General features: G+C 45.2%; 1 protein-coding gene across 1 annotated transcript in view; it reads left to right on the top strand.

Annotated features, from left to right (window-relative positions):
- Ranbp10 (RAN binding protein 10) overlaps window positions 1–10,408 on the top strand; it is a 61,418-nt gene that overhangs the window by 550 nt on the left and 50,460 nt on the right. The window contains exon 2 of the mRNA XM_006986820.4: window positions 490–601. Within this exon, the coding sequence (XP_006986882.2) occupies window positions 490–601 (112 nt within the window). The remainder of the gene's footprint in view (window positions 1–489; window positions 602–10,408) is intronic.

Here is a 10,408-nt window from a genome sequence, read left to right as displayed (position 1 = left end):
TCCAACCTCACCTAGGCCCTTTACCACGGCTTAGTTTCAGTAATGTTTGCAGAAAGAGGTGGTAACGTGCTCACAGGCGGTGCATGGGCTGCCTGCCTGCCAGTCACCCTGAGCTGGCCTGGGGGCTGTGCGCTAAAGTGGTTGGTAGTGGTGACTTCCATTTCTGCCGCTTCCTTCCCCTGAGCTCCAGGCTGGGCCGTTTAGATTCTAGAAAGACACAGCAGTATTCAGTGTGTCACACGCACCTCTGTTGCCAGTGTGTACCCTTGTTTTGTCATGGAGGACAGTATCTTGGTCAGTCAGGACTGTTGGTTGGTTTAGGATGGAGGTGATTTAAAGGTGGGAGGTGTATGTGTTTACTCAGTTCCTTGGACAGTGTAAGAACGTCCTCTAGCAAAGGAGGGTTGAAGTTAACCACGCGCAGAGAAAAAGGAGGCTTCCTTTTGTATTTCCTGGCATTGACATTCCTTCTTTGCCGTTTTACATCAGGTCATGGCAAAAATCATAAAGATGCAGCCTCCGTGCGTGCCACCCACCCCATCCCTGCCGCCTGTGGCATTTACTATTTTGAAGTGAAGATTGTCAGCAAAGGAAGAGATGGGTAAGTCCCTCTTTACTGTCCCTTCCCCCCTTCTCAGAGTTTGAAGTTCCTGACTGGTATTCGTCACTGATGTTAGTCTGTCCACCCGCTTGGATCTGGGCTACCTCTCTCCTGACTATGAATATGGTCTGGTTGGGCTAAACAGTGGGCCTTGATAGCAGTAGGCACATTGTAGGTAGAGCAGAGGACATTTTTTTTTTTTAAAGTATTGTAATTAGATAGTAACAGATCAAGGATATAAGTAACAAGTTTACATTAACAATTCAGAGGCCAAATGGGGTTTCCCCTGCCAGCATGTGGTGTTTGTGACTTCCCTCCTTTGGAAGTTGAGGTTCCTTTTTATGGCATTTAGTAATGTAGAGGCCTCAGTAAACTTCAAAGGGATAGTAGAGTCTGTGTAGCATCCATCAAAGCTGTGGTGGCCACTGTCATCTGGATAAACAGTGTACACATGGTCAGAGTCAGGTGACTTTGCTGCTCATAAACTTGTTTTTCAGTCCAGGGACTTGAACACCAGTTGGACCAGCTTTAGGAAGGTCTTATTAAAGTCAGCATTAGGGAGACTCCCTATTTTAGGGTGACATAAGCAGACACAGTCATCAGAGGGGACATTTTTCCTTGTCTTCTTCCTTATTCTCTTAGTCTCCTTTTCCCTCTAGTAATTGTAACAAAGCAGGTGTTCAAGCTGTGAGATAATGTGACTTTAACTATCCTGAGACAAGCTTTCTTTTTTTTTTTTTAAATAAATTATTTATTTTATTTTACGTGCATTGGTGTTTTAACTGCATGTATGACTGTGTGAAGATTCTGGATCCCCTGGAACTTGAGTTACAGACACTTGTGAGCTGCCGTGTGGGTGCTGGGAATTGAACCAGGGTCTTCTGGCAGGGCAGCCTGTGTTCTTAACCACTGAGCCATCTCTCTAGCCCCCAGGACAAGCTTTCTTAATCAGACCTTAGGTTTGTTATGGGAAATTTGCAATCCCTGCCAGTGACATTCATGTGCACTGAGTGTGTGTTTTTGGGCATTTAGGATAATTTTTCTCTCCTAACTGTCTCACTTGTGTTGTTTGCAAAATGCCAGGTTTAGAAGCTGAGCCTGAACTGAGTGTGATAATGCAGGCCTTTAGTCCCAGCACTTGGAGGAAGAAGCAGGGATACCTCTTGTGAATTCAAGGCCACCTGGTCTACAGAGTGAGTTCTAGGCCAGCTAGGACTGTTTAGTCAGACCCTGTCTTAAAACAAAAAAACAAAAAAGAAGATTAGTCTAGGACAGGAGTGTTGGAATCCAAATCTCCCTGCTTTCTCAGTAACTTTGTGACTTCCCAGCCAAGGAGGGCCCTGTGGGCTTGAGTAGATCCTGGACCTTGTCTCTTCATCATCACTCTGGGAAGTTTAGTCAGCATCGAAACTGCCTTTAACCTTAAAATTCAGTGACTTTAGAATTTTTTGTTGTGGTTTTTTTTTTTTTTTAGACAGTCCTGGGTGTCCTGGAACTCACTCTGTAGACCAGGCTGGCCTCGAACTCACAAAGATCTGCCTGGCTGACTTTAGAATTTTAATCATGGGAAGCTGTTGCATCTTTTTGGTTTTTCGAGACAGGGTTTCTCTGTGTAGCTTTGGTGCTGTCCTGGATCTCACTCTATAGACCAGGCTGGCCTCAAACTCACAGAGATATGCCTGCTTCTGCCTCCTGTGTGCTGGGATTAAAGGTGTGTGCCACCGTCCGGCAAGCTGTTGCATCTTTAAGTTTCATTCCCATCTGCTTCATTTACAGATAGGAAACTTACATTTATTGGAAGACTTAAAACTTTTTAATATTTCTTTCTACCATCTGATAAAACATATCTAATGTGTTTAAACCAGTGTCAATGAGAATGACCTCTTAAAACAAACACCTCAAAAACAGTTACAGTGTTGACTAAGATGTGGGTGTTGGACTCTGATACTGCCAAGGAGACTGAGGGGCTTATTTTTCAAACGTGTAGGGAAGAAAATGTGTCTTTTCTTCGTAGCCCTTTTTCATAGATAAGGGGTGAGCTAGTGAGAACAAGAACAACTTTTTAGGAGGAGAGTGTTTAAACCTAGAGATCTGGATTCTTTCAGCTTGTATTTTAGATTTCAGTGGGCCTTGAGAAAAAAGCTGTGTGTTAGACTGTGATGTTGTCTACAAGTCTAAAAAAAAGTGAAAGCCAGGGGCTGGAGAGATGGTTTAGTGGTTAAGAGCACTGACTGCTCTTCCAGAGGACTGGGGTTCAATTCCCAGCACCCATATGGCAGCTTACAACCATCTATAATTCCAAGATCAGACTTAGACACATGCAGGCAAAACACTAATGCACATAAAATAAAAATGAGTAAATTATTATTTTTTTAAAAAGTGAAAGCCAGGCATGATGGTGCATGCCTTTAATCACAGGACTCTGGAGGCTCAGGCAGGTGAATCTCTGAGTTTAAAGTCAGACTGGTCTACATGGCAAGTCCCAGACCAACCAGGACTCCATAATGAGACCCTGTCTCAGCAAAATGAAGAGGATCTTTCTCTGACTTCTTTCCCCAGGATTTTTCCCCCTTATTTATTTATTTATTTATTTATTTATTTATTTATTTATTTATTTATTTATTTATTTATTTATTTTCCAGAGCTGAGGACCGAACCCAGGGCCTTGTGCTTGCTAGGCAAGCGCTCTACCACTGAGCTAAATCCCCAACCCCCTTTCCCCCCCTCTTTAAATAACAAAGCTTTATGTGTCCCAGGCTGGCTTATAATTTCTTATGTGGCCAAAGGATGTTCTTGAACTCATGATCCTCTAGCCTTCACCTCCTCAGTGCTAGGATTACAGCTATATGCTACCCTACTTGGTTGATACAGTGCTAGGAATTGAACCACACTGGAAAGCACTCTGCCAACCGAGTTACATTCCTGTGCCCTGTTCTCCATATTTTTACACATGGTAAATACAGTTGTTGAGTTGGTCTGGAAACTTCAGTTTTATAAATGTCATGCATGTCTGAGTGGCTTGTTTCAGTTGACAGATAAAGCAGTAAAATGGTGAGTGAGCTTATGACTGGCTCCTCATAGCCACTTTCTGGAATCCCTGAAAGGCTTCTTGGGGCTGAGGTGTAGCCAGTTGTTGGTATGAGCCACATGGTATAGTTCAGGCTTGGTTTTTGAGGAAGCCAACAGAAGTTGTAGGACAGGCAAACATTGACTCTTCTCCATCACTGTTGGAAATGTATTTCTGATCCAGGTCTCGTTGATGGCCCAAGCATTACCTATAGCTATTGACTTTGTAGCCTTTCTATGTTGTCTCATTTGAGCCTCAGAGCATCTCTAGAAAATGACTGGAGTGAATGATGATGGACTTGTTTTGCGGGTGAGTCCCTGAGATGTTTGGTGGCCTGCCCTGGCTGCAGGGCTTAAGATGTGCAATAGCATAGCCTAACCTGTCAGATGTCCTTGTCTGATCCCGGACACGTGTCTGAGCTGCACTGACTTTTCCCATTATGACTGCTATTGCATTCCTTCTCTGGGCTAGTGTGAAGGAACATCCTGTTGGATCTGTACAGGGTCACAATGTTAGGGGACAGGGCTGACATGTGCTAACTGAGTGAGGCTAGAGAAGCAGGGCATGCTCTGTGCTGGCCTCGACTGACTTATTTTTCCATTGACTGTGTAATTCTGTTTTTCTGTAGAGTTGTGTGTTCCTAAGGTATTTGTAAATCCATTTGTTGTTGTCATGGTTCATCAGAAGTGCCTTAGTGTTTTCTAGAAAACACTAAGCTAGTCTGGTTTGGTTGTACAGAAAGTTTTTGTAAGTGATTTTATTTTTTTATTTTTAGTTACATGCATATGTATGTGTGTATGTTTGGGTATGTGCATGTGAGCACAGTATTTGAGGTAGCCAGAATATGATGACAGATCCCCTGGACCTGGAATTTCATACAGGTAGTTGTAACCTGCCTAACATGGGTGCTTGGGAATCAAACTCCGGTCCTCCGGAAGAACATCCATGCTTTTGTCGGCTGAGCTCTTTCTCTAGCCCCCTCACAAAAGGCTTTTGTTTCTTTGCTTTGGGTTGGGGTTCTTACCCCCCCACCCTGCACCCCCACCCCCAGAGCTGAGGACCGAACCCAGGGCCTTGCACTTGCTAGGCGAGTGCTCTACCACTGAGCTAAATCCCCAACCCAGGGTTGGGGTTCTTTTGAGACAGTTTTGCTTTGTAGCTCAGCCTCAAACAAGTGTCAGTCTTGCTTCCTAAGACTCCCAAGTGCCACAGAAAGGTTTATTTCAAGGGTTTATGGAGTCTTTCTTTCTTTCTTTCTTTCTTTCTTTCTTTCTTTCTTTCTTTCTTTCTTTCTTTCTTTCTTTCTTTCCTTCCTTCCTTCCTTCCTTCCTTCCTTCCTTCCTTCCTTCCTTCCTTCCTTCCTTCTCTCTCCCTTCCTTCCTTCCTTCCTTCCTTCCTTCCTTCCTTCCTTCCTTCCTTCCTTCCTTCCTTCCTTCCTTTCTTCTTTCCCCCCCTTCATCCTGATGTGCTGGCTACAAGAGAGCAGAAGCAAAGACAGCAGAAGATGAGCCTCATCCTCAGGCTCCTGTGGGTTACTCAGTAGAGAGTGGGTCTGAGAAGGGCCCTTCCTAAGAGGAGGCAAAGCTTGGGCACTGCAGTGGGGGATGAGTAGGAGTTCCCAGGAGGCACTACTTGTGGATCTGAGTCTTGTGGGTAATTAGCTCCATGCCAGGGGCTTTTGGGACTCTTCCCATTTAGGAGGGAGGACTCTGTAGAGGAGCTAAGAGCTTGGCCTAGACTGATTGGCTTCGACTGGATTTTCAAGTCATCAGAACTGTGAACCTTGGGAGCAGGTCTGATAGGATAAGGAGATGTCTCAAGCCCTGCCAGGGGTGCCCCCAGGAGATAAGGGGCATCTGATCTTTGCAGAAAGTTATTAAGTAGGCAGACATTATGGACCTGTGGTTGTCCCCAGCTTTTAGTGATGACACATGGAGGGTGTGGCTGTCCTGGCTGACAGATGCTTCAGTGTGACCCTCAAAATAGATTGTAACATCATCCTAGTGGCAGAGGCCTCCTGACATGTGATGGGTGACTCTACCCAAGAAGGGCAAACTTAGGCTAGAGCACTAGGTAGTGTAGGGAGAGGTGGAGTTCTCTTCAGCGAGGGCCCTGAGTAGGGATCTTTGGTTATAGTCAACCAATTCTTATTGCATGGTCACATAGCGGTACACCTACCCATTCATGCCATACACCAGGATGAACATTGATTGTTTTGTCCTAGATGTTGGGCTCCAGGAGCACAGACACCAGGCCTATGTAGAGAACAAGAGAGATACACCCTTGTGTGTGACCTCACAGGGGCATAGAAGTTGTTAGCTGGTGGTATAGATCCATGGTATAGACCCATGGTATAGACCCATGGTATCTGGGTTGGCCCAGAGATTAGATTTCCTTCTACACTTCTGAGTTTAGGGGACTCTTCATAGAAGAGATGGTGAGGAAAAGTGGAAAGAGCAGCTGGAATGCTCAAGATAAATAAAGTGTGAAGCACAAGACACACAAAAAGATGTGTAGGCTGGCCTGGGTATGGTAATTTAGGCTTATAATCCTAACATTCATATGGCAGAGGCAGGAAGATTGAAAACTTGAACCCAGCTTGGCTTCAAGGCTAGCCTGTTTGGAAGAAAAAAAAAGGGCCCAAACTCAGTAAGTAGAGGCCAGATGGAAAACCCGTTGTGTATTGTGGCCAAAATTTCAGACTTTGTTTTGAGGACAGTTGTGTGTACAGACTCTGGCTAGGGCAGAAGACACTGCCAGTCTGGTCTACCGGACCTCTGCTCCAGAGTCTGGTCTGTGTGGGCCAGTGGTTTATCCTTCACCCAGAGCGTGATTTTCTCATCGTGTGGTCCTTTCAGAGGGAGAGTGACTCTGCTTGTGCTGAGATTGTCTGATGGTTTGGTTTTGCCAGCTCTTCTTCCAAAGACATCCTGTGTTTTATGCCCAGCCATTTCCCTCTCATGAGTTAGGATCACCCAGAGTAATTTCCATGGAAACTGAGAGTCACTTTTGTGAAGATCTTACCTGTTACCTTTTTGGTCTCAGAAACTACCAGATCTAGAGACAGCCTGTGGTGGGCCTCTCATGCAGGATACCCTCCCCTCATGCTGGTCTCTGCATTGCTTGGTGCTGTTGAAGCTTGTGCTTTCTGTGGACTGCCTTCCCCTGTCTGCCCTAAGGAGTAGGTGCTATCCTTGCTCAAGGTAGGTGCCAGCAGTAATGGTGTCCTGTCCTCCTGACTGCCCCAGAGCTGGTAGACTTACAGGTGACTGCTGAGCTTTAGGCTGTGTCTTTGCTCAGATACAAACCCTGTGCTGTGTCTGGAGATATGGAACACTTGGGCTATGGAGCCTCCTGGGGTGATGTATGTCTTACCTGTATTGTGGGCGAAAACTAGTTTGGGCATCTTGAGGTGTAGCTCTGGCATGCGTTGAGAAAGCTGGAATCTACTTTCTTGGTGGGGACTCCCTACTCATTTCAAATTGCCATCTACATCTATCTGTGAGTTCAGAATGGGGAGTATGGTCACTTTTTTGTTTTGTTTTGGTTTTTTGAGACAGGGTTTCTCTGTGTATCCCTGGCTGTCCTGGAACTCACTCTGTAGACCAGGCTGGCCTTGAACCTGGCTCTGCCTCCTGAGTGCTGGGATTAAAGGTGTGCATCACCACTGCCCAGCTGGTCACCTTTCTTTAAATTAAAAAATTGTTATTTTCTTGGGGAGGCTACCCATGTGCCTTGGTACACATGTAGATGTCAGAGGACAACCCAGAGATCTGCCTGCTTCTTCCTCTCAAATGCTGGGATGAAAAGCATGAGCCACCACTACCCTGTGTTGTGGGATATTTGTACACTGTGTGAAGGTATTGCTGTGATTGATGTAGTAAAAAGCTAAATGACCAATAACTAGGCAGGAGGTCTAGGTGGGACTTCCAGGCAGAGAGAGGAAGAGGATAATCTAGGCACACAGGAGATGCCATGGAGACTCGGGGAGTTAAACATACAGAATGAAAGAAAAGTAAAAAGCCACATGGTAAAATGTAGATTAATATAAGCAGGTTAATTTTAAGTTATAAGAACTAGTTAAAAACAAACATAAGGTAAGGTCAGGCTTTCGTAATTAATAAATCTCCCTGTTGTTATTTATGAGCTGGTGGCCCAAAGAAAAATCCGACTACAACCTTGTGCCTCTTGAATTTTTTAAGTTACTGTTTATTTTATTTTCGTGTGTGTGTGTGTGTGTGTGTGTGTGTGTGTGTGTGTGTGTGTGTGTGTGTGTTTTGTCTGTGTGTGTGTCTGTGTAATGCATTACACCACACATGTCGAGGTTGGAGGACAACTTAATAAGAATAGGTTCTCTTCTATCATGTGAGTCCTGGGGATGGAACTTGGATCATCAGGCTTTGCAGCAAGCTCCTTTACACACTAAGCCATCTCACTGCCTCAGGGGTGGTGGTGGTAGTGGTTGGTTTTTTGGAGACAAGGTCTCACTGTGTGACCTTGGCTGGCTTAGACCAAGCTATGTAGACCATGTTGATCTCAAACTCATAGAGATCTATCTGCTTCTGCCTCTAGAATGCTGGAGTTAAAGGCACACAGCTCCATATTCTGGCCTCATGGATTCTTTATAAGTTAAATCTTCCTAGGTCAAGGGCCAGCCCCTAGAGAAGTTCCTAGGATAAATTCCTAGACTCTCCTCCTTGTGTCCCCGTTGCTCCCTTATTTTCAGAATGCTTGGTTTATTTTATAGATGAGTCAGGACAAAGGGGAGAATCCCAGCTAGAGGAGAAGCCAGGGTTTGTCAGGCTGAGCAGAGAGCATGAATTTAGCAGACCACTGGAAAAGAGTAGAGTCCTGAAGGAGGTCTGTGTGTGGTCAGCGATCAAGTTGACAAGAAGGCTCAACTCGGAGAGAAGATATTTCAGTGCAAGGATGTCTCTCTGCCTCTCAGAATCCATATAAAATGTCTTCATAACTCCAAGATTGCCAGTGTTTTGGTTGTGACCAAAATGTGAAGTCATGGCTGACTTAGAAGGCCTGGAGCACTTGGTGATAGAGCAGTGACTAGCCCTTTTGTCACCAAGGTGTTAGAACAAGGTGCCCTGGACTGTGTAGGAATTTGGGAGGGGCCAAGAAAGTTCTTCCTATCCCTCGCCTGCCTCTCTTCTTGTCTTAGAAGGTGTCTTGAGATTTCAGGAAACTACTTTAGAGCAGTGTGCTGGCTAGTTTTATATCAACGTGACACAAGTTAGAGTCATCAGAGAGGAGGGAACCTCAGTCGAGGAAAGGCCTCCATAAGAGGCGAGGAAAGGTCTCCATAAGAGGCAGGCCTGTAGAGCCTTTGCTTAAACAGTGATTGATAGGGGAGAGTCCAGCCCAGTGTGGGGGAGCCATCCATGGGCAGGTGGTCCTGAGTTCTATAAAAAAAGAAGACTGAGCAAGTCATGGGGAGCCAGCCAGTAAGCACCACCCCTCCATGGCCTCGGTGTCAGCTCCTGCCTCCAAGGTTCCTCCTTGGTTTGAGTTCCTATTCTTGCTTCAGTGATGAACAGGGATTTGGAAGCATAAGCCGAATAAAAATTTTCCTCCCCAAGTTGCTTTGGTCATGGTGTTTCATCAGAGCAATGATAACCCTAACCATGACGGTCAGGAATGACTAATGTCAGGGCTTAAACACACCCTTACACCCTCAGCTTCCAGGGCAAACACTGATAACAAGCATTCATTCTAGTCCAGACAGAGCCCCAGAATTTTTTTCAATTCACATTATAGCAGGGAGTTGAAATTTTTTGTTCACAGTTTTAACGTGAGATGAAATCCAGCAGCCTCAGGGCAGAGGTGATTGGAAGATGAGAAGTGGATGCCAGAGAAAGGGAAGTTGTGTCCAGATGGTCTGAGGGCTCAGCTTTTCTCTTCTACAGGACAGTGCCAAGGTGGAGTTGACCAAGAAGAAGCAGAGGAGGCAGCTTGCTGAAAATAATTGGTTACATCTCACTAATAGTCATATCCCACTTACAGAGTCCAAAGTTGGTTATAGTTACTTTTCTTTTTTTTTTTTTTTTTTTTTTTATACAGGGTTTCTCTTTGTAACAGCCCTTGATCTGGAACTTGCTTTGAAGACCATGCTGGCCTTGAACTTAGAGATCCACTTGCCTCCTGAGTGCTGGGATTAAAGGCATGGGCCACCACTTAAGAGTGTGAGCCTTTTAGAGAAGGAGCCCATCCCTGAATAAACTGGGATTATCTGTACTCTGAGCCACCTTTCTCTATGGCAGTGGAGCACATCGTGACTGAGGCCTTTTGCCTTTTGGATTGTTTTTCCTGAATAGTGCTGGGGCCTGTCATGCCCCTCGGCTCTAAGTGAGCTGCATGGCTTCCTGGCAATGGGCTATGGTTGCTGGAGGAACAAAATACACATAGTAGTTGGTGCCATGATGGTCTGTGGTTTTAAGTGGGTTCATCAGACTGTAAAATAAAATCCCCAGTGCCAAATATTAGCTCTTCTTTCAGACCTAAATGTCAGTTGGTGTTTTGACTGAATGGTCTTCCAGGGACCATTTTGTGTCCACTTCTCCAGAGTCTTATCTGTTATTGAAGCTGTTGATTCCTTTTATCTGGGGCAAGTTCTGATAGGAGCAAGATTGTCAGCCTGATGAGCTATGATGGAAATGTTAGACATCAAGATGAGATTTCTAGGTGAGATCCTTAGAGCTCCTTGGAGCTGGGACTTTGTTTGCTTGTTT

The sequence above is a fragment of the Peromyscus maniculatus genome, chromosome 5 (genome assembly GCF_049852395.1).
Source record: "Peromyscus maniculatus bairdii isolate BWxNUB_F1_BW_parent chromosome 5, HU_Pman_BW_mat_3.1, whole genome shotgun sequence".
NCBI lineage: Eukaryota > Metazoa > Chordata > Mammalia > Rodentia > Cricetidae > Peromyscus > Peromyscus maniculatus.
Note: the sequence above shows the minus strand (reverse complement) of the source record. Positions and strands in the feature narration are given on the sequence as shown.